At 58.7% G+C, this 22,489-nt stretch overlaps 5 protein-coding genes across 5 annotated transcripts; 2 read left to right on the plus strand and 3 right to left on the minus strand.

The window, feature by feature from the left end:
* Positions 1–110: 110 nt before the first annotated feature.
* On the minus strand, positions 111–867 carry JDV02_008179 (uncharacterized protein). Its single transcript, XM_047989753.1, has 2 exons — positions 429–867; positions 111–368 (listed from the first exon to the last, which is right to left on the minus strand). Exons 1-2 carry the CDS (start codon positions 861–863, stop codon positions 258–260), a joined length of 546 nt encoding a protein of 181 aa, XP_047845758.1. The 5' UTR covers positions 864–867; the 3' UTR covers positions 111–257.
* Positions 868–1,536: 669 nt separating this feature from the next.
* JDV02_008180 (uncharacterized protein) lies at positions 1,537–5,272 on the plus strand. The gene is made up of 3 exons (XM_047989754.1): positions 1,537–2,562; positions 2,622–3,522; positions 3,579–5,272. Exons 1-3 carry the CDS (start codon positions 2,510–2,512, stop codon positions 5,211–5,213), a joined length of 2,589 nt encoding a protein of 862 aa, XP_047845759.1. The 5' UTR covers positions 1,537–2,509; the 3' UTR covers positions 5,214–5,272.
* A 4,394-nt stretch (positions 5,273–9,666) lies between these two features.
* On the plus strand, positions 9,667–10,017 carry JDV02_008181 (uncharacterized protein; the record flags this gene model as incomplete). The annotated part of the gene is made up of 2 exons (XM_047989755.1): positions 9,667–9,882; positions 9,970–10,017. 2 exons carry the CDS (start codon positions 9,667–9,669, stop codon positions 10,015–10,017), a joined length of 264 nt encoding a protein of 87 aa, XP_047845760.1.
* An 83-nt stretch (positions 10,018–10,100) lies between these two features.
* Positions 10,101–12,391, minus strand: JDV02_008182 (uncharacterized protein). The gene is made up of 6 exons (XM_047989756.1): positions 12,170–12,391; positions 11,957–12,066; positions 11,586–11,860; positions 11,012–11,498; positions 10,688–10,899; positions 10,101–10,620 (listed from the first exon to the last, which is right to left on the minus strand). The coding sequence occupies exons 1-6, from the start codon at positions 12,301–12,303 to the stop codon at positions 10,498–10,500; spliced, it is 1,341 nt and encodes a 446-aa protein (XP_047845761.1). The 5' UTR covers positions 12,304–12,391; the 3' UTR covers positions 10,101–10,497.
* A 1,530-nt stretch (positions 12,392–13,921) lies between these two features.
* Positions 13,922–22,481, minus strand: JDV02_008183 (uncharacterized protein). Its single transcript, XM_047989757.1, has 4 exons — positions 21,724–22,481; positions 20,961–21,652; positions 19,090–20,888; positions 13,922–18,803 (listed from the first exon to the last, which is right to left on the minus strand). The coding sequence occupies exons 1-4, from the start codon at positions 21,768–21,770 to the stop codon at positions 14,199–14,201; spliced, it is 7,143 nt and encodes a 2,380-aa protein (XP_047845762.1). The 5' UTR covers positions 21,771–22,481; the 3' UTR covers positions 13,922–14,198.
* Between the last annotated feature and the right edge of the window lie 8 nt (positions 22,482–22,489).

Below are 22,489 nucleotides of genomic sequence, written 5' to 3' on the forward strand. Positions count from 1 at the left end.
AGGCGCATGATGCTGGGCCCTGGCAGAATTGAATGTAGCTTCAAGACCATCACACTCCAAGCACAGGGGCGGGGCAACCACCAGCGTCAGTGTATGGCATAGCGACATCTGCCCATAGTAATCGAGAGCAGTCTACTACAAGCGGCGTAGCTTTTGCATCAACTACTGTAATCGAACATCGTTTCCTCAAGCCGCATGGCAATGGAACAGAGCCTTTCAGGGCCAGTGCCATCATTGATGACTGAGAGGCGGCAAGGCTACTTCGCATCGTTCGCCCACTGTTTCGCCTTTTGGTCGTCCCCCAGAATCCCCGTGTCCGGTTCGACTCGCAACGTTGTGGCCACACGCGCCCACATGTAATAAAATCCCTAAGAACGTTTAGACTTGCCCCATTGAGGTGTGGAGATGACGCGGGACGGCCTGCTCACCTGGGCGGTAATGATCTCTACTATTTGCTGCTCATTAAACCACTTCCCGGCTTCCAAAAAGGTTGTGTCGGTCGCCTCAGGCCGGTCGATAACGTCACCAAGGAAGGCAAGGAGTGCCATTTGCTCCTCGGTCCACACGTCACGATTGCTAATGTCATGGCTCCTGAGCGCCTGGAGGTGACTGTCTGTAAGACCTGCCTTCCTCGCATCGTCTGTATGTCGATTCCAGATATACTCGCACTCGAACTTGACGGAACAGTAAAGAGCGAGGGCCTCTCGATGGAACGGAGAAATCGACAGCGCTGTGATACAAGCCGTCCCCAACGCCAATCCCGGGCGCAGGGTCGCGGTCGAGTGGGCCCACATCCGGAGCATGTTTGCCGGCGGCAGCCCAGGAGGGAAAGAGTCCGCTGAGACGTATGGGAGGCGAGCCATGATGTCCCCGATGCAATGTAGAACGAGGTTTTGCTGGTCACGGTTTCGCAGTTCGACACGACGACATTCGCGACTGCGACGATATAAAGGCTTTGCTGACATCCGTCGCCCTGGCCGTCCGATCCATTTGGAATCACTCTCCACTTTGCCGGGCGGCGCGGGCTTATTTCGTGACTTACACGAGGCATTCTAGCCGCTGCCCGGAAGCAGAATGTTCGCGATCAATCACTAGGCGTCGCCATGTGGCATCAATGTAAGCATACCAGTGAGAATTACGGTTAGGCCTCCAGCTTTGATGGAGTCACGACTTTTCGGCTCCATCTGCTTTCGGTTCACTTTGGCAAGGGAATAAGCAAAGCATTGTCTAACATCTACCCACAGGCGCGGCGCTAGAGGCAAAGTCCAGTCGCATCCCTTGGGCACACCCGGGTCAGACCAGACGCTACAGTACGGTCCATCTTTTTCACAAGCACGTGTTGATGTTGAGGCGACGTGAGATCTGTTGGCAATGCCGAAAATCTCGATTGCAAGCTGCTGTTCCATGCCGGGCCATCGTGTTATGGTATGTATCATGGCAGACCCACTGTGGTGGTCATATATCACCTGCAGTACTCTGCGGGCCATCCTTTGCGCACTCTTCCTGTCTGGGAAAATGATCGTTGCATGACCAACCTTATAAACAAGACGTAGAGTGCACAAGAGGCCACGGGCTTCTGTCTGGGCTCGCGATGCATCTCTCAAACTTCCATTCTCGCGGTAGAACATCCTGCACTCATCCGAAACTCAATGTAAACAAGCACGGGACGGCACAGGCAATATACTGATTGCATGAAGCGTGGACTCGAGACATTCGGGCTCAGCACAGTTCTCACAGCACGTGGACAGATTGTGGAGGTCATATACACACGTGGCTCGGAAATTTTGGTCTCGGTCTCGCCTCAAACCGTTATGCTGAACCCGTGAGGCCATGTGGTGCGAAAGGACGGCGGCCGTTGGAAGACCCGGTAAGAGGGGGGCACCTCGTGTTGCCCGTTAGTTACGGGGCAGCTCTTTTTGCATCGTCAATTTCTCGCAAAAAGCAATCCGTGTACTACGGCGGGCGAGGAGCAACCGCTTAAACGCCGGCGCAATCGGCCGTTGGCCCGCGATGATGCTCAGTAAGTCGACCCGTCAAAGCGGCTGGGAAAAAGCAAACGAGAGCAACTCGCCCATTTGGCCGAGCTTCATTGGTGCAGCTGTCCTAGTGGCGCCAAAAGAAGACTCAGAGCGCCTGCCGATCAGGGGATCACGTCGAGAAACTCGATTTGAAGGATCCCGACAGTTTCTTGCGATCACGATGGGTTCAAAAGATTTGGATGGCCATGAGAACACAACAAAGTACTTGAGTCGGCCCTCCCCAGAGATGTCTGTACGAAGTGGGAGATTTTCCCAATAATTCGCGGTTCGTTTCTGCCTCAATTCATTTTGTTCAAAGCACTAAACACATTGCTGGGAGTGCCTGCTCTTACTTGTTGTCGGGCGACCAAGGGTCTTCAGACAAGTGTCGCGTGGCGGCATTGAGACCAGCCAACTGTCCGCCTCTTCAGACCTGATTCGCCAGAAAACCTCCTACTCGCATCAACCTTCTGTTAAGCAAATCACTCGTAATGGAACGAGGTGATGTCCAGACTAGCGTCCCTCCATTGTCTCCTTCCTCTAGGTACGGGAATTTGTCCAATGGTCTTCCAAGCCCAGCTTGCTGACCGCTCTTTTCGCAAGTCGCAGTGCCCTAAGCCTCGAAGAGCTCGACCTTGCCGCGGACCCCTATCCGTTTCAAGCGACCCAGTCGAAGTGGAATACGGTCAACAAATCACAAACATGCGAGATCGATCTCCCAGAGCTACAAACAGCACATGGCGACCCCGAGGGGCTTGACCCAATTGGCATCGATGGCTTGCAGCCGGGTAGCTTCGATCTCGTGAACCCAGTTGAGCCAAATCGAGCCGGGGGTGGAAAGTATGAACTCGAGAAGCGCTCCGAGTTGCTCTTCTCCAGTCGTCACCTGGAAGCCATCTTCAACGATCCAGCATACTTGTATCGTTTCGCCCGATTCTTGCATCAACACCGACCAGCCTCAGTCCCACTCTTCACCTACTATATGGAGAGTCTGAAAGCCCTAAAGGCTATCGACTATAGCAATGCTTTGATGAGGGGCTTGGGCTCATTGACCGAGTTTGACTCGGACGATGAATGTGCCTTGGCGCATTCAACCGCCAACAAAGAGCTTGAGACATACGCCCAGGCGGCTTTTGATCTTCTGGCAAGGGAGGATCTCCCAATGTACATCACACATATCTGGATTCAAACCGTGACAGTCTCCATCAGGCACAGGATCAAGGGACTGCCTCGGCCGGCATCAGAAGGGTTAGCCGAGGTGTTTTGTCTCACAGACCCATCACGGCCTGACAATCCCATTGTCTTCATGACCGAGGAGTTCAATAGAACAACACAGTATGGAGTGGACTATGTGGTCGGACGAAATTGTCGGTTTCTTCAAGGACCAAGCACCAACCCATTCAGCGTCAAGCGCATTCGAGACAGACTAGCCGCCGGCATGGAGCATTACGAAACATTTATTAACTACAGACGGGACGGGTCTCCGTTCATGAACCTCGTGATGGTAGGTCAACAACTAGCCTAACTAAACGAGATTAGGTTGACTGATTCGATGCACAGCTCGCGCCGTTATATGACAGTCGAGGTGTCATAAGGTACTTCTTGGGTGCTCAAGTGGACGTGTCGGGTTTGGCGAGAGATTGTTATGGTCTCCCGGCACTCAAAAAGTTGGTTATCGAAGAAGAAGGCGATCCCAAAGAGCCGCCACAGCCCAGTTTCGACAAGGATGAGTTCACACAGCTCGCTGAGTTGCTTGGACGTCGAGAGCTCGACGTCGTGCGAGAACAAGGCGGACGGATGCATGAGCCGCCGTTCCAGCAGACGGGAGCGGGCCCGCGTCGCTTCCAAGAAAAGCCTTTGACGAACCCAACCGCCAATAGTGCCTATGATGTCGAGCCTTACACGGAAAGCGCAGCAAGCAAGCATCGGGTCATATTGAAAGATCCTGAGCCGCAAAGCTCTGCGACGGGCGAGTACGGTCAACAGGCCGATCCTTCCGAGCACGCCATGTCGATGGCACTCAAGCACAACGGTCGACTCGCTGGAGTATACGAAAACTACGTTCTCGTGCGGCCATATCCGTCGCTGCGCATCCTATTTACGAGCCCGTCCATGCGAATGCCAGGCATCCTGCAATCGCCTCTGCTTGACCGAATTGGCGGCTCGGCGAACATGCGAGACCAGCTCGTGCAGGCCCTCGCCGAAGGACAGGGGGTCACAGCAAAGGTCACCTGGCTCAGTGGATCTCAAAGGCCGGCCCAGTTCAATCCTCAGCCTCCGAGACGGATGGCAGCCTACAACCATCCGCTGGAAGCACACCTGGGCTTCGACGACGATGCCGACACTTTGATGGAGCCAGAGCCGCAAGGCCGGCCACGATGGCTTCATTGTACACCATTGGTGGGATCCAACGGTAAAGTCGGCGTATGGATGATCGTAATAGTCGACGATGAATCGGAACACGAACACAACAACAACAACAACAACAACAACAACAACAACAGCAACAACAACAACAACAGCAACAACAACAACAACGCCAGCGGCCACCCGGGCAATACGAACCGTACAATGACACCAGATCGTCGTCGTCCTGGGTCTGCAATGTCGAATAGATCGACCCCGGCCACTCAGGACTCGATAGACAGCGTCCACGACGAACAAATCATGTCGCAGACGCAAAGAGCACGACCACGAAGGTCCTCGGAGACACTCGGGACGTCTTCGGCGAACACACAGCCCTACGACGATGCGGCGCCGATGCCCAGGCGACGCCCGGCCGCCTTCACCATCACTCCCCGGATGCCAGGCTCCGGTCAAACTACCACCAGACTACCAGCGCACTTCTTTAGCCGAGCGGCCCTGGCACGGGCCGCTGCGTCCAACATTTCACCAAGTAGGCCGATGCTAGGAGGTGGGACCGACGGCGGCGATCAACAATGGCATGGGGCGGAACAGCACACCAAATCCCCAAACCGAGACGAGCTGTTCATGTCACAAGCGCCCTCGTGGCCCTTGCCGCCGAAAATGACTTCGCAAATGAGAAGACGGCGAGAGCATCAGGTCCACGTACCGCCGCCCATTCGGGAACAGTCCTCTGACAATGGTCGAGCGGACGCGCTGGGCCACGACAATGGGGAAACGTCTTCCATTGCGAGCCGAGGATCGGCCTTTACAGTCAAAATCGAGGAGTGAGGGCTGTTCATTTGTAAGAGCAGAGATGCACATTGAGAACTCCAGGCGCAAAACTGGGGTGGGCTTTCGTCACAGTTCCAGGAAAGCGTTACCCTGAATCCATACCAGCACACACCACCTTAAGGAGCCACAGACTCCATCCACCATAAGAGAGATTTACCGTTGGATATACCGCTTTCGTTCCGACACACTGGAGCTCGGTATCCCACCCACATCCTCCAGGAAACCTCCCACAGCAGAGTTTTCTGGTTCCTTTGTTTGTTAAGCAGCGAGCCGGTGTCAGGCGGCAAAGGAAAATGCGACGGTATTAACTAGCCGTCGTCATCTGAGCAAATAAGCCAAGGCTTTCGATCCATTTACTACGTTGAGAGATTTTTTAACGCTCCGGGTCCATTGGCGCACAGTACATGTAAGAGTTATTTGTGCCATAGAAGATAGAGTATACGTGTAAGCGTGGACCGTAATGATTGCAAGGAATACAGCTTAGTGACCCCATCGCAAGCCCTGGAACAAGCTTCATGTGAGCAGCCGCTGCTTGGTCGCAACTGACCGGTATTGAGGCCCTTGACCTGCCATGAATCAACCCGTGTACACTGCGCGGGCCTGGTAAGAGATCGTCGCCGCTGCCGTGGTTGACCCGGACGCAGCCGCATTCTGGTTTGCGAATCAGAGAAGCTCTTAGTGCCCGAGGCGCAATACCGGCCTCATCATCTGCAGTACTTACTCCCGTTCAAGACAGGATCCTGCGGGCTAATGTACGAGGCGACAGCCCGTGGGCTAGGGTGAAGATCCCGCACGATGCCAGTTGGCAGCCAGCATCCCCGTCTGCTACTGAGGCGCATCGAAGCCTACGTGTTGTTCAATGCAGGCAGGCAACGCGAAAGCCGCCTGAAAGTGGTATGCACGCATTCCATTGGGTTCAGGTCTGGCTCAGCCGCTTCCGAAGCGACGACGATCAGGTTGCCGTCACCAGCCACGATCCCGTATCGCCTCGCCGGGTCACCTCACCCCACGATCCGTGAAAACAACGACTAAGGTCCTTTCAGGCTCGAAGAAAACAAAATCGGAACACGGCTGGCAACGTGAGCCAGGTTCAGGCAGCTTGAGCGCCCGTTCCCCAGTCGAGTCTTGACTGTATGATGACGCAATACATCATGCATCACGGCGCTGGCCCAAGCCATTTTTCGAAACTATTGATGCAGGGGCCGCATCATGGGCAGCGTCCCCCGCAGCCTTGCCGTCTCTTTATGTTGACTGGGATAATTACCTTCCCACTTCCGAATGGATAGGCAGTGGTCACCACACTTATCGACTGCACTTTCCTAGTTTTGTTTTATTGGCTGGGCAACACATACTACGTGGGGGCAGCGCCATAGTCACGATGAGTCCATCGGGCCGTGACTTGACGGCTCCCTGGGTCATGGAGTGCTCGGAACAAGAATCTAGCAGGAGAGAACTCCGTGACTCTAAGACTTCGAAGTGGATTGCACAATTTATTTTGTTCGTGACCGCAGTCAGACGCGCGGCAACCGGGTGCGTCGAAAGTGACCTGATTTTGACGCGGTGTAACTGGGTCTCTTCTGCCAAAACGAGCACGCCCAGTCAAAGATGTCCTGATCTCCCACCTTCAATGTCAAGATCCATCAGGTGAGGAACAGGGGAGAATACGGGCCCCGTACCAGCACGAGGTGATAGCTAGGGCTTTGCAACAACGGGAACGTGGCGTGGTCTGACCCAACTTTCCAGAGCCAGGAATCAAACATGTCACGAAGAGCCAATGTTCCCTTTTCGCAACATCACACGCATCAGGCGCTCCGGGCAAATACCCGCAGCCAAGACCCCAGAGTGCCACCATCCGTGATCGCAAGGATTGCTCCTTGCTTGCGCTGCTGTACAGTGAGGGCTATTCTGGGGCCCTGCGGCTGGCGCCGATCTCTTCCAGTTGAGTAGTCTTAACGCCTTCGTCAAGAGAGAGACGGACTCGAGTCCTGCTCTGCGCTTCCAGGGTTTAGACTCATATTGCGGTCAAGGAAACCCCTCCCGACGCGCGCCCGCTTGTAGACAGTCTTTACTTAACCCTTCAAGCTAGGCGCTAGGCGCTGCTTCCCGTCTGCCTCGAACGCCACTGGTGGCGCCTCTGCTTCCGTCGCGTCGTCTGCGCCCGCAGTAACAGATGTCGATCTGAGATGGGTGCCTGTCGTCCCGTCAGTCTCCTCCGACGTCCCGGTCAACGGGAGCAAAGCGGGCATTCATCCACCAGGCGTCCGTCCCCCTGCCCCAGCTGCCCAGCCAGTCGTCGCCTCAAGCAGGCTGGTATGGGCAGGTGAGGGCGAGCTGAAGCCCCCCGCCATCCACTCGCGGGATGCCCCGGGTGCAGTAGCGTTGGTTTTGCCACCCCTTGGGCGGCAACCGCGATCGAGAGGCCGCGATTTCGTTTTCTTGGGGGCTGCTGCTTTTATCTCGGCGGGCATCTTGTCGGTGCTGGTGCTGCACGGGGCTGCGGGATGTCTGCGGCCGCCCGATCTCGAGCTGCCATACTTGGGGGCGCAACAGGCAGGTTCACGAACCGTTCAATGGAAGAGGTTTGCCATCGAAGTAACGGTCCCGCCGCATGAGAGCGAGCGACAAGGGCCGGGCGACATCGGCAACCCGCTGGGAACACCCTGCACGGTGAGACATTTCTCACGTTGCAATGTCTCTCTCTCTCTCTCTCTCTCTGCGCCTCACCAATGCACGCAATGCATGACGATTGGGGTAATCGATCGAGAGCAGGTCAGCGTTGCTTTTTCCTTACCCTTGCTTGAGGGCCCAACAATGAACAGGTCAAACCCGCTGGGCTCGGACGGCAGCATCACATCTGGTCCGCACCTCTCCGGCCCCGCATCGCCCCTTTAGTTTACCGCCTCTCTCTCTATCCCATCCGCCAAACAAAGAGGGCCCGCGCCCGCGCTTCGAGACCAAAGAAGAAAGATCAGGCCCCACGGCATCGGCACTCCTAGCGGGCGCCGATCCGGGGCGCCGCACAAAGGACGTGGCGTGCATGAGGCTAACCGGCGCAAGGGGGCTAGCGCATACCACGCCGCCCACCCAAGCTGGCGACACATGTACAGGCTCGGTAGGATGTGTGTAGGGAGGTATGAGGCGGGAGGCGGGACGCCAACATCGGCGAGTTCAGGAGAAGCGCCGGCTCGTCGCACCCAATGGCGGCTCCCATGCCGTGCGGCTGCTTGGTCGAGTGATGTCAACGGCGGCAGAACGAACAGGGGCGCGACCCCCCCCCCCCCTTTTCTGCGGGCCGGACGGGAGCAGCCCTATTTACTCGGACCATTTTTCTGCAGTGTGGTATGAGACCACTACTATTTTCATGCATAGTACGTACTCACTTACACAGCTCGGACGACATGGCTCGTTGTAAAACAGTGAGGCGCGGGGGCCGCGGGTCCCAACACCCGTTGGAGATGCGGAGTTCTGCACGAAAGTTATCTCAAAAACCTGATACCAGGCCCTTCTGTTCATCTAAGACGCATTTGATGTCGCACAGGCAGCATCAGGGTCGATGCTACGTCCGGCGACAGGAATAATCCCGGGACGCAGCCTAGGGGGAGGCGCGATCCTACTCCAAGCTGATGACAGTTGAGCCGGACCCAGACGCAAAACGACATTACCCTCTGGGCTGCTTGCTGCTCTTGGTTCACCGCAACCAGAAGAGGATGGGCTCGTATGCAGCCTCGATGCCGCGGACAAGCCCATCTAGCCCATAGGGGAAAGATGTTCGCCCCGACTACCATGTTCAAAAGAGTATGGTGGGTGGTATGGCAAGGTCACTCCCGATGGCGTTTCGTCGAGAACTTGTGCAGCCCATCTCTCTCTTCGCTGCGCCTCAACATACTCCCATCACCAGTCCTCCCTTGCTTTGACACGGAGGATAGCCTCCTGGCACGCCGGACATGTAGGCCCCAGGACTAGAGCCAGGCTTGCGCAGACCAGGAGTGCCCCTACCACCACCTCCTTTCTGATCCGGGGCCTTGCTCCTCCTACTCGTCATTCGTCCCCCTTGGCATCACGGGCCGGCAACAACTCGCGTCGATGGCTGACGTCCGTGTACGAGGCGCTCAGCGCTGGCATCAAACTATCGACGCCGATCTTGTAACCGTGACTAATGCGCGCTTGTAGTTGCAGCAAAGTCCGGATGAACTTCAGCGCGTTTCCTCTTTCCGCGGGGATCGGGGAATCGCTGCCTCACCGAATGACAAGATGCGGTGTCACGGTACTGTGGGCAACATCTATATAAACCCCCGTCTCTCTCACCCCTTCGACTCGACCTGACCTTGACGACAGCCCAGCAGCCAGCACAAGACAGCCTCTTCTTCGCTACATCCTCCCAGACATCCACCTTTGTTCAAAACTTCTTTAGTCCCAAGGCCTTCCTCAGGTGACAACCAAAACCGCCAAAATGAAGTACACTGCTGCCCTTTCCGCCCTTGCCCTCGCCGCCACGGCCATGGCCGCTCCTGCCGAGCTCGACGCCCGCACCAACAGCAACCCGCCCAGCAACTGCAACAACAATGGCAAGCAGGTCTGCTGCTCCGGCCTTCTCAACTGCCTCGTTCAGGCTATCGGCTCTCCCTGCCAGAATGACGCATACTGCTGCAAGACCGATGCCCCTGTTGTGAGTCACCCCCGAGGTTCCGCGATGTCGAGACATGGACGCGGGTTTCCCCCCAGTAGCAGAAAAGGACTAACCCGTTCCTACCAGGGCGCTCTCATCAACGTCGCACTCCTCAACTGCCTTAAGCTTCTTTAAGGCAGCATCGATGATGTTCATAGTCAGCTCTCAGTCAGACCAGTGGGGAGGTCAGTTGGGCCGCACAAAGGTGGATGCTTGGGCTGTATGTCGTGGCTACTCAAGTTTTGGGGGCGTCCGCTCATTGGCATCCACGAGGCGTTGCCGGCGCGCCGGATGGAGCTCACAAGTTGCTAGTCAGGAGGCGAAAAGAGACAAATAAACGTTTATTTATGCCCAAGGCCCGGTCCACCATGCCAAGGTTTTGTGCGAGGCTTCACGAGCCCAGCTGTTCATGATGAATAGTCACTCCTTTTCCACATGCCCTCATTCATCATGTTTCTTCCGAGATTGTAGTTGTCGCCAGATGTGCACTTTATCGTGCACACGTAGAAGTGCGCCCACACCGTCCGTTCACTGTCTTCGCGTAAACGGAGATAGTCATGACCTGCACGCCTCCCTTACCGCTTACATAGGAGTACGTTTTTAAACCACGTCAGATCACTGATCATGGGAGTCGGTTTCGCTTGGCATGTCGTCAAACTCGTCATCCTCAACGAGCGTGCTATCAGGGGAGGGGAAAGTGGAGAAGAGGAGGACGCCCATGCCCACCACCGCGACAGCCTGGAGAGACAGTCAGCTGTCGAATGACGCAGGGGGGAAGAGTTTTGGAGGGGACGAGAAGACATACAGCGTTGCAGAAAAACGTGGCGTACGCCTTGCCCACCTCGGCCAGACTCGCAAAGACGAAACCAAACAGGCCCTGTGTCGCGAGTTGCGCAATGTTCTCGACGAGCGTCACGGCGTTGAGCGCGTCGGCTCGCTGCGACTCGGGGCACATTTCGGTGATGACGCCCTTGGCGGCCGGCGCGGAGCCGGACCCAAAGGGCAGCAGGAAGGCGGCTACCGTACGGATTAGCACTGTTCGGGCAAGAAGGGCGTACTACGCAGACGGACGAGGGATGGAGAGAAGAGGGAGGGCAGGGCAAGAGAGATCTGGTCCGAGAATGCTCACCTAGATATATGTGCCAGCGCTTCGTTGCAAACGCCGCGATAGTCGTCAGCGCTCCGTCAACGACGAGGCTCCAGCGTAGAAGGATGAGATCGAAGAGGCAGTCGTCACGACCGGCGTCGGACTCTGCTAACAAGACGGCCTCGCTGTGGACCTGCTCACCGGCCGCGGCGTCGAGCTGACCCGGTGCGGTGACAAGCAAAGCCGACGCCTCATCGTTGTTGTTGTCGTCGTCGTCGTCGTCGCCGCCGCCGCCGCCGCCGCCATGTCGTGCCCGCCCCCGAGACGCCGGTCGCGACGCACCACCACCCCGGGGCGCCGCCAACATGAGTCTCCTCCCCCAGCTGATGACGCGCGGGAAGAGTAGGATGAGGAACAGGCTCCGCATCAAGGAGAACTCGGACATGAGCCAGCCGTTGTCCGCCTGGTTGAACTCAAAGGCGGCAGTCGCGTACATCTGGATGAGCAGCGGGGCGTAGCCCGTGGCGAGCTGCGAAAGAAAAGAAAGAGGTCGTCAGCGGGCGTGCGGCGGAGTGAGACGGATGCTACTAGACGCGAAGAGAGGCGCAAAACTTACCACTCCGAGGAAGATGCCCGCGCAGAGAAAGATGACGCCGTAGTGCTTGACGAGCCGACCGTCAGCGCGTCGCAGTCGCTGCGGCACGAGGATGCGCAGCGGCGCGAGGAAGCCCGAGACGCCCTGCTGGCCGGTCTTCTTGCCGCCGCCGGACATGGCATCCGGGGCTATATACGGCAGTGCGAAGCGTGCGTAGACGCCGCAGACGAGGAAGGACACGAAGGCGACGTCGAACGGGGCGCGGACGTTGATGGCGTCTCCAATCATGCCGCCGGCTGTAGGGGGGGCAAAAAGGGGGTGGCCATGTCAGCGCATGCACCTAAGCAAAGTACAAAGACCCCGGAGGGAGCCATGGCATTGCGTTTACTCACCAAAGTAGCCGATGCCCTGGCCGAGCATAATGCAACCCTGCAGCATACCAAAGACGGCGGTGCGGCGCGACGGCTCGACGACCTCGCCGACGATGATGTTGACGATGAGGCTGGCGCGGGCGGGCTCTCGGGTCAGCGGTGGACGTCAACTTTAAAAAAAAAGGATTTGGTTCGATGGGGGGGTTTCTTTTCTTGCTCCCAACCTATACATACATGTAGCCAGCGGGCCCGCCGAGGATGGTGATGAGCTGCGTGCACTGGATGATGATGATGCCGGTGCGCTTCCCGGCGACGACGCCGAGGATCTGCGTGGCGACGCGCACGGCGGGCACGAACGTCTGGGCCATGAGGGCCGCCCGGGGGCCGAACCTTTTGGCGGTCCATCCGGCGACGAAGAGGTTCAGAGTCCCTACAATGGTCAGTCATAGTTACAGTCACAACAGTCAGGTCAGAAAAATGTGTTCGTTCCAAGGTCGGCCGGCTAGACAACTCCGAGCACGAAAGACGAGCAGTGAGAAGCAAGCAATAACAGGCAGCAGCAATAGCAACAACATGAGAACAACCGCAACAACAAACCACTATAACCGGAGAGAGGGGGGAACAACATACCGCACAGCGTAGTGCTCATGCCCAGGATACTAAACTGCGTAGCCGTCCCGGCCGCAATCTCGTCCCTACTGCAGCGGTCGCCGGTGCCGTTATACGGCGGGTGCGCGTCGTAAAAGGTGTCGCACTCCATGAGGTGGAACACGTAGAAGAGTCTTTTTCGCAAATCACACACACACATAGACACATCAGGTCAGCAGGCCACGTCCCGTTGATGAGCTCATTCTCGTATCTCGTCTTTTTTTTTTTTGCCGGCTTTCTTGCGCCTCATCCTCGGATTCCGGCTGCTGAGAGAGAGAGAGAGAGAGAAAGGGGAAGAGAAGAGGGGGGGTTGGTTGACTACGTACGGAACGAGGGTGTAGCTAAAGGCCAGGGTGATGAGGAAGCCGGCAAAGAGGATGCGGCGCTCGACGTTGAAGGCATCGCGCAGCCACGCGGCGAGGCCTGCTCGGGTCTTTGCCATGGTTCTCGTCGTCGTCGTCGTCGGCGTAGTCGTCGTTCTCGGATGCTTTCTGTGCTGCTGCTGCCTCCCCTTTTTGGTCCCGTTGCCCCGCGCCCGACTTCCCAGCAGTGGCGTCTCCTCGTCGGTCGTCATGTCGACCGTAGCATCGAACGGCGGGTTCTTCCCCCCTCTTTCAACCCGGTTCTGGTCCAATCAATCCCTTCCAGGACGTTTTCCCTTTTATCCCACGTCGTCGCCCCAGCGCAGCCTTGGCCGATGGTCGCTTTGCTTGCTTGCCAAGGTTCGTCGCGACCGCGATTGAACAAAGACGAGCAGCGGGGGGGAGACAAAAAAAACCGGCAGTCGACAAAGAGAGGAAAGGAACCGCTATCATGGCCTCGAATTCCGCAACAACCCATTGCTATACTATACTACATATAGGCTATGTGTTTTTTCTCCCGTCCCCGCGCAAGACGGCAATCCCCAAGACACCGGGGTCGGGTGTCGCCCGGTACGCGGTAGCTAACGGTGGCGTCCGCGCCGGCAATTGCCCCAACGACCGACTGACCGACTAGCCGCACAGTGAAGTGTAAGTTTTTGTAGCAAGCCCGTGTCTTAGTGGTTGTCCGAATGCGTGACAAAGGACGCCTCGTTTTTCAATATCCTTACGTATTTCCAACGTTGGTCGTGGTCGTGGGCACGTGTTCGCGACCAACTGTGTGGCGTTCCCACCGGGCTGGTTCATGTTGTGGAATAGCGGGACAATGTCATGCAAGGAGGCCCGGCGGCTTTGAGACAGACAGGGAGCTGGCTCAGACAGGAGCTGGCTCAGACAGGAGCTGGCTCATATTCGTGAGAAACAGCGTGCTACCAGACAGGAGCTGGTCGTGTTCGTGTTGAACGACGTGCTATGAAGAGGGCAATATAAGGTTAGCAGTTAGTCAAGACCCCGGGCGGTAGGCTCCTTGCCGAATAAGACCAGCAAGATATTGCACATGGGTTATTATATATGTTGTGCAAGTCACGGCTTGCCATCTAGAGCACCGCTCTCTCCTATATACGCGCTATAAAGGCTTGTCAAATTGGTATCCAACGAAACGAAAAGGAGAAGAAAAAAATGTCCACCTGCCCGCCATCGGCCTCCAAACACGTCGACATGTACGAATGCTGTTGATACATCCATCGACGGTCCTGCTACTCGTCCTTCCACTCCCCGAACCCAGGCTCGCCGTACGGGTTCCACTCCTGCCCGGGATAGCTCGTCGCGCTCATCTGGGGCGCAAAGTCCTCCGCATCCTCGGGCTTGTACAAGATCTTCTCCTCCTGCGATTCAAGCCGCCGGCTGCGCTCGTATCGGTCCGCCGTGTCGTCCAGCTCTGCCGTCGGTGTCTCCTCGCCACCGGCGTCATGGATCACGATGGCGTGTTGCTTCACCTCGCCCAGCGAATCAATCGTCTCTCCCGACACCGTTCGCAACATCTGGGCGGGCCTCTGCTTCTGACTCCCCGCCGTGCTCGTCTTATTCAGCCGCGGTGTCGCGTCGTAAATGTTCTCCTCTGCAAGCTTCTTGGCCTTGTCCACATCGATGCCGAGATTACTGTTTCGAGGGCCCGTCTGGTCTGTCAAGCTCAGGTCGGGTGACTTAGACTGCTGCGAGACAGTAGCCCCATCAACTGACATGTGGCTGCCATCGCTCGAGTGACCCGCCACAAACTGTCCGCTCACTTTGGGCTGCAAGTGGCCCTGGTGGACTCCTGTCTCCGTGTCGCCCGGCCGACTGCCACCCGCGGCCAGTGAGTTGGTGCTTGGCTGATGAGCCAGCACATCGTTTATACCCACGCTCTCGCGCCGATCTATCGTGGACGGCGGCGAGGGCGAGGAACCCATAGGAGGCGACTGCGCAGACCCTCGTCTCGGGAATCCTGTCTGGCCTACCGGGGGTGACTGCCGCGGCGATCCCTGTTCCAAGCTGATTTGGCGCTGCTGCTGCTGGTAGTGCCCCTGAGACATGTGTCGCGGAATATTGTACGGCGAAGAGGCCACCATTCCCTCGCCTCGGACTGTGCTATACCCTTGAGGAATAGGCACCTGATCATAGACAGGCTCCTGTTGCAAAACAGCTGCGTGCTGTTGGGCGGGCTGCCGGCCGAGTTGCCGGATGGGGCCTTGCACGGGCATCGAGACATGCCTCTGATGTGGCACTTGCTGAGGCGGCGGGCCCATCGCCTGGCCCAGCGGCGGCTGGCCTGCGGATGGGCCATTCGCCATCGGATAGGGCTGTGCAGGCCTTTGCACCGGCTGAGCTTGCTTGTTTGGCTGCCACTGAGGATCTGGCCGCCCAGTGGGCTCTGATTGCCTTGGTCCTCGTTTAAAGGCGCCCATCAGCTTCGAGCCAGACAGACGGTCGCTTTTTTCACCTTTCTCTTGCTTGGCTTGATTCTGCGGGGCTATCTGCGCCATCTGGCCAGACACGCGGCTCTTCAAGCCCTTCCATCGAGAAGTCGCCTGACTGCCCTGGTCTTGCTGGCTCGGGGGTGACGGCAGCCTGGTTCCAGCGGATACTAAGTGCGGCTGCATGGGAAGTTGCTGCGGTTCACCTGGCGCTGCTGCTCCTTTCTGCTGCATCTGCGGTGGCGGCATGCGCTGGGGGTGCATAGGTTGAAGATGCTGACGCAATCCAAGCCCTACAGGCGCACGCTCCTGAGCACGGGCTGATTGAGGTTGAAGCGCAGGAGAGGATCCTGGCTGCGGATCCAACACTGGGACTGGAGACGCTTGCTTCAACTGAGAACCACCCCCCGCTGTAGCTTCCTTGCTGGTATTGCGAGCGTGACGTCCTAAGTCGCTGCCCGGCGAACCTTGTGCGTTAATGATACCGAGCGGTGTATGGTCCGCGCCCGCTCTCTCGCGTGGAAGACCGTTGGGAGCATCTCCTCGCGGTGCCCGAACTCCTAGAGGAGCGTTGACGTAGCCGCCGGGTGTGGCAGTAGACTGCCGCGGAGTACCCATGTTCCCGGCGTTGCTACCCGTATGCACGGGTTGCTGCTCTGCTTTACCGTCAGACGCGATGGACAAATCTGGCGAGACAGTCGCTGTCCGTAGGATCTCAACGTCCGCATCGTGTTGGGCTCCAATGCCAAGAAAGGGTCCTTGGCGGTCCGTCTCTGACAAAACCATCTCCCTCTGCGACATTTGAGGTGTCGATGGCTTGCGAGAGTGCAACGACACCGGCTTGTCCGTCTTCGCAAGATCATGTGGTCTGACTGCCGAGGGGGAACCTCCACGTGCGGCCGGCGATCCAGGACCCAGCGGTGAGGGGCGTGTCTGTTGTCCGTACTGAAGCTGAGCAGTAGGCTGAGCTGGCCGGCTGCGGTCCGTTGATGTCCGACTAACTTGCGGACTGGGAGGAGTGGCAGGAGCCAACATGCCAGACGGAGCCGGGGAAACATTGCCAGTCGGTCGCGGATACACAGCCATGCCGTGTGGGTGTTGTACACTTTGCTGGCTGACCACTGGCTGATTGTGACCCAAAGACACATCTCCTTGTTGCCGAGTTTTGGAATCAGATCTCCGTCCCGTGAATGCTGAGAAGAGATTTGACGCAGATCCCCTGCGGCCGCGCTCCTCAAGGCCACCTTCAGCCACTACAGGCTGCGGCGGCGGCAGGTCGTGCGAGTTGGCCGCGCTACCCCTCCGCGCGCGCTCGTGGAAGGGCGCAGCAGGTGGCATCACCGCTCCAGGTCCCTGCAATTGAACGCCGGGGCCAGGTGTCTCTTGAATCTGGTCCTTGGATTTCTCGCTGTGGCCCGGGCGAAGGAATATATCTTTGATGCCAGAAACCTTAGCGAGGTTAGAGAAGCGCTTCTTCTTTGGTGTACCGTCCTCGACGGTGGTAGCGATGGCAGAGCTTGAGTCATTCGCGACGCTGGAGTTGGGCGATTGACCAGGTACCAGCTTGCTGCCAATGCCCGCACCAAAGAGCGATCGTCTGCGCTCCGCCGGAGGCGGAGGACTGTCGGGGCCACGAGGCCTCGCTTGGTCCGGCCCGTTGATGCTCTCAGTACGCAAGGAGCTCTGGTCCATGGAAGCGCGGCCGCTCCGCCCAAACATGAAACTCGGGCGCCGTTTCCTCGACTCCGCGGCATCACTCAGGGCAACGCTATTCTCAGAGACTTCATCTCCGCGAACATCTCCGAGCTGCATAGGGTGTTGGCCTGCGGCCGAGGGGCGCCGCTCTCTCGACGTCGCCCTCGAAATCCGTTCGCCGATACCCTTGAACATGCCAGAACTGCGCTTGCTTCGGCCGCGCTCCTCCTCCGGAGGCCCAACCCCAGCGATGGCAAACTCGCTTGCCTGCTGCCTGGGATTCACCACGTCGGCTCGCGCGTTCATCATAGGGTGCTGTTGCGGATAAGGCCGGCCGGCCCCCGAATTTGCTCTCGGGCGCTGGCCCTCATATTCGGGGCGGCGCTGGAATAGCTCCGGCCATCGCTGTGCAGACGACGGCGGCACGTCCGAGGTCCTTTGCCGCTGTGGCGGTGTCGGCGGCGGCGGCATCGTTATGCCCATTTCCTTTTCGAAACCGAATGTCGGCGTATGCTGAGAGCCAGCGGTGCCAGAACGGTTTCGCGTTCTCTCATGCAGCGGCTCGGCCAGGTGGCTTTCCTCCAAAGACCAATTGCCTTGAGGGAACATTTTCTGAGCCTTGGTCATCAATGGCGACTTTGGCGGCGGCGCCATCGTCTGCTGAGGCGCTTGTCGAGCAGCCGAGGATGGAGCAGGATACTCTTGGAACTGCGCATCCTCCTTTGCAGGTGGCTGACCTGACGCGTTGGCATCAACGAGGGTTCGCTGCGTATCAGTGCCCTGAGTCCTCTGAGTCCCGGTGCCCTCTGCAACCTCAGCTTGTGGAATAGAGGCACTGGCACTCGGATGCGCCGCCGACTCGACCAATGCTGCCCCTTGGTCGACCGGCGCCGGCGGTAGTGACTTATCTAAGTCGACCGAAGGCCGCGACGCAGCTGCCCGCTCTACAACCGCACCTCCGGGCACGTTGTCCTCATCGTCATCCAACGAGAAGCGGTCGGTCGCCCCCTTCACCTTGGTGGTGAGTCCAAACGTCGAGGTCCGGCGAATAGGTGGCAGGCCGACGAAGGAGGTCTTACGCTGCGGCGCAGCGCCTTTAGCCGAAGGCTCAGGCTGTAGAACTACGCCACTATCTTGCGTAACGGGCGGAGCCGGCTGAGGAGGCACGTTGGCCTCCCGAACACCGGCAAATCCTATGGGGTGGTCTCCAGAGTCGCGCGGGACGACCACCCATTCTTCCGATGCCCGCGCCTCGGTCGCCCGTTGGTCGGACTGCGCTGGCTTGGCGGCCATAGGCTGCGCATTGACGACCTGCCAACCCCTGGCTGAGTCGCCCGCCACCGGTTGGCCGCCCGGGGGAATCTCCAACTTGCTCAGGCCGGCCGTGGCCCGGCTGCCCGGTCCAGCGGGATGGGGCGACGACGGTGGAGGTTGCTGGCCGTGGCCCATGGCGGGCGGCGGCTCGATGATGCCCCACGAGCCCGTCTGCCCGGGTGGGCTCAAGGAATTGAGTGGTGACATTAGCGTGGGCTGAGGGATCTGTGGAGCGACCGTCGGCGCATTGTCCATGTTGGAGCTCGTGTCGGTGCCCACGTCGGCCGGTGGGGCCGGCCCATCATGACGAGGGCGCGACGAACCCAGGGCAAGTCCCCAAGACATGCGCTTCTCACTCTTGGACTTCGGCTCCTGGACTGGAGCATGACTGGCTTCGTCCTATTCAACAAGCAACATTAATATTCGTTCACGCCTGGACATGGGTGGGGGGAACATCATGTCGTGTGTCGTGACGTGGCGGTGTGGGGAGAAACAATGTGGTGTGTAATTCCTATCTTCATGCGATCCATCACTTCATCCTGACACGCCCTGAGCGGTTCGTCCAAGCACGCCAGATCAAGCAAGCCCCAAAAAACAACATTTGCCCGCGTGCGATAAAGAGTGTAAAGGGAGCGGGGGGATCCCACTCACTGGGGGGTCGGGAAAGAAAGCATCAGTGAAATACCTTGTCCCCGCTCGCTCGCAACTTGCTCTTGCCCTTGCTTAGCAGACCCTTGCCCATCTTGCCAGCCGAGTGCATGAACTCCTTGCTCTTCGTGCCTATTTGGTTGCCCGAGTGCCCGAATGCGCTGCCGCTTCCTTGCGAGGGCATCTGCAGGCCGCCGAGCCGGGAGCGCGACGTCGGCGACGGGCCAGCTGTCGGGGAGCTGGCATTGAGGTATTGCTGGTAGTAAGGCTGTTGTGATGGAGGCTGCGTCCCAACGGGAGACTCGTTGGACGACCCTGGCGCTGACTGTCGACCAGCCACGGCAGCACCGTACGGCACGGCGCCGTTGGCGTACTCTGGGTGCTGGTCTTTGATGGTCACCAGCCAGTTGTCCAGCCCCGAGTCGTTTGCGGCGAAATATTCTCGCGTCTCGTTGTACTTGTCGATCCTGTCGGTCGAGCTCGACAAGCCCATGATCTCGCGAAATGTCATGACCTGTGTCTGCTGCTGCTGCGGCTGTGTCGGAGCTGGCGACGCCGTAACGTCGGCTGTTGGCGGACCTGCAGTCGCCGGATGATCCTCCGGAGGCGGGGTAGGGGCAAGCTGCGACACGGCCTTTTCGTCTGCCAGAGACAGCCTATTGTCAAGACGGGCGTGCTCGTCGCTGGTAGACACGGGCGAGGGCGGCTCGGCCTCTGTGGCATGCTGCGCTGCGACGGCAGCCGAACTGGCGGGTTCCTGCATCTTAGACGCTTCCGCCTCTAGGGCGTCACCTGCAGCATCAGCAGTCGTTGTGGCGGGGAGGCGAACAGCTTCAGCAGCGGGAGCAGGAGCAGGCGACCGGTTCTGTTCCGTCTCATCGGCCTCCCAAGAAAACTTGCGCCTTAGGCCGGCTTCACGAGGTGACGTGGCCTTGATTTCTGCTTTGGCCTCTTCAGGTGGGCCGGCCGGCAGAATCTTTGTGTCAACAGCTGGTTGCCCTGCCTCCGTGGGCGGTTCACATTCGGGAATGGGCTCGGGTTTCGATGTATCGGCCCAGTAGCTGTCGTAGTCCTTGAGGGTATAGCTGCTCTCCCTTGCCACGTTTCGTTCGCCCGGCTGCAGTTTCGAGGCGTCGGCGTCGCCAAGCACGGCGTCTGAAGGGCCCGAGCGCGTAGGGCTGAGTGATCTGAGAATCTCTTCGCTCAAGGCATCGTTATCTTTCATGGGAGACTCGTTCACTGTGCTCAGCGTGCTCTGCCGAAGGAGTGGGGTGTTATCGAACTCGACATGTGGTTGAGTGGTTTCCACCGTGAGTGACTTGACTGCCTCTGATGAGAGCGGCCGAGCAAGCTCGACTTGTTTTTCTGCAGGCCCACGGGGGCTGGGCGTTCTCAAGGGAGGAATGGCAGAGAGACCACCGTCAGGTCTGAGCTCTGGAGGCTCAGAAACTGACGAGCCAATCGTGCTGTGAGGCCCCACGCCCGGCTCCGAGACAGGCGAAACACCCGGGTCCTCGGTCGAGTCGGTCGCAGTTGGCGCTGTGGGACGCGCAGCGGATTCGTTGACCCCAGTAAAGCTGGGGTCGTGAGTGGCAGAGTCGGTGCAGCTCGGCCTATCCATGTCAGCAATGGGTGACTTGTCGCCAGTAGACGTCTTCGCCACATCGCCGAGCTGTTCATTCGCCGGTGCCGGCACAGACTCTGTTAGAACAACTGGCGCTTCATCAGTAACGGGCGGTGACACGGCGGCGGCAGCAGTCTGGGGTTTGGCCAATTCGGCATCGTATTGCGCGAAGCATGTTGGCGATGCCAGCGACGACACGTCACTGTCCTTCTCTGTAACAGTGGGTTCAGCTAAGAAGCCGCTCCCGCCGGACGAGAACAAGTCTGTGCCAAAGGCGGACATACGGGCGACGGCTGGCAGCGTAGGGCTGACGGAGAACCGGCGGCGGTCGCTCTCGTCAAACCCAGCACCACGATTGTTCTTCGCTTCGGATTCCCCGACCTTAGCAGAGGTCTCGTGGCGATCAGATGCCTCCACCTCTGTGAGTCGCTCTTCGATTGCGGGCTTATTAGGAGGCTGTTTGTCGGCCTCGGACGGAGGGTGTGTCGTGTCGGAACGCTTCCCAACAGGCGTCTCTTCAGCAGCAGCCCCAAGAGGCTGCGTGTTCGATGCGACAGAGATGCCGGCGATGGTGGATTGTGGGGAGACTACCCTATCGCGATCAACCGGGCTCCCCATGCTGGACGGGTCTGACGCCACAGGCGACGTGACGCCTGCCGGTCGAGGCTGTTGGGGTGATGGACCGGCCGCGGGGGTGTGCAGCGTCTGACGCGCCGGCAGGCTGCCAGTGACAGACGATACCGTAGGGGGCGCCGGAGCTGCATGCTGTTCGGGGTGGGCTGAGGGCAGCGGAGCATTATGCTTTGCGGGCGGGACTTGGGGTGTAGGCTCAGGCTCGTCGTCCTCGTCATCATATTCGTCGGCGCCCCAGTCGTCGCCATCGTAGCTCTGGATCTTGGCTTCCACCCATTTTCGGGTCTTGGTTCGATTCACGTTGACCTGGTAGGCGCTGGCGCCGCCGGGAGTCTGCGGCGACCTTTGGGGGGGAGGCCAGATCAGCCGAATGCTCGAGCAGGTCGAGGGACACGAGTGATGGGGAAGACATACGTGGGAGACTGGCCGCGCCCGAAGCCCTGGTTGAATGGGCTATCCATGGCGTCTAGGGGCAGCGGGTGGGTTTCTCAGTCATGCTTCCGCCCAAGACAGAGTGATAGCGAAGGTGGCGCTGGAATGAATGACGATGCAGCCGTTGGAGCCCGTCGCGGCGGATAGCGATGGAGGGCAGGAGGGGAAGATGGGATGGAAGTGTGCACGGACGCGCGCGGATGATAATGCGATGGCGTCCTGACGACACACGGAACAAAATGCGGGAAGTGATGGGGGAAATGAAAAAACGCAGGGGAGATTGAGGACCGCGATCACGATGGCAGGAGAGCGTTGGACGCGGCGGGCGCTGAAGAAGGCTGATGTGGGCGGTCTGGCGCCCTGAGGCCCAGTGCATTCGGTGGTGCTATTCTTGGCCCGCAAGAACCTGGCTAGCGTTCTATAACAGCTGAGACACTGCAAGAGGTATCCAGTCCGCAGTGGGCACTGCGGTCGGCACGCAGCGCCGGCTCGTAGCTGCTAGTGCGTGGCGGTGCAGTTACAGGCAGTGGAGGCCCACTACTAGCACCTTGGGGGGTCGTCCCGTTGTCAGGAGCAGCGTGACGCGCCTCGCAAAAGATCGGTACGTACGTTGTACCGGTCGCCGCTTGTCAACGGCAACGCGCGCGAGCCGCGATATGAAGATTGTGCCAAACAAGGCTTGGTCAAAGTGCTGTTCCTCGATGCCCGTGATGAGGCATCCTGCACGGGAGACGGGATCGGGGGCCCA

The sequence above is a fragment of the Purpureocillium takamizusanense genome, chromosome 8 (genome assembly GCF_022605165.1).
Source record: "Purpureocillium takamizusanense chromosome 8, complete sequence".
In the NCBI taxonomy this organism is placed as follows: Eukaryota; Fungi; Ascomycota; class Sordariomycetes; order Hypocreales; family Ophiocordycipitaceae; genus Purpureocillium; species Purpureocillium takamizusanense.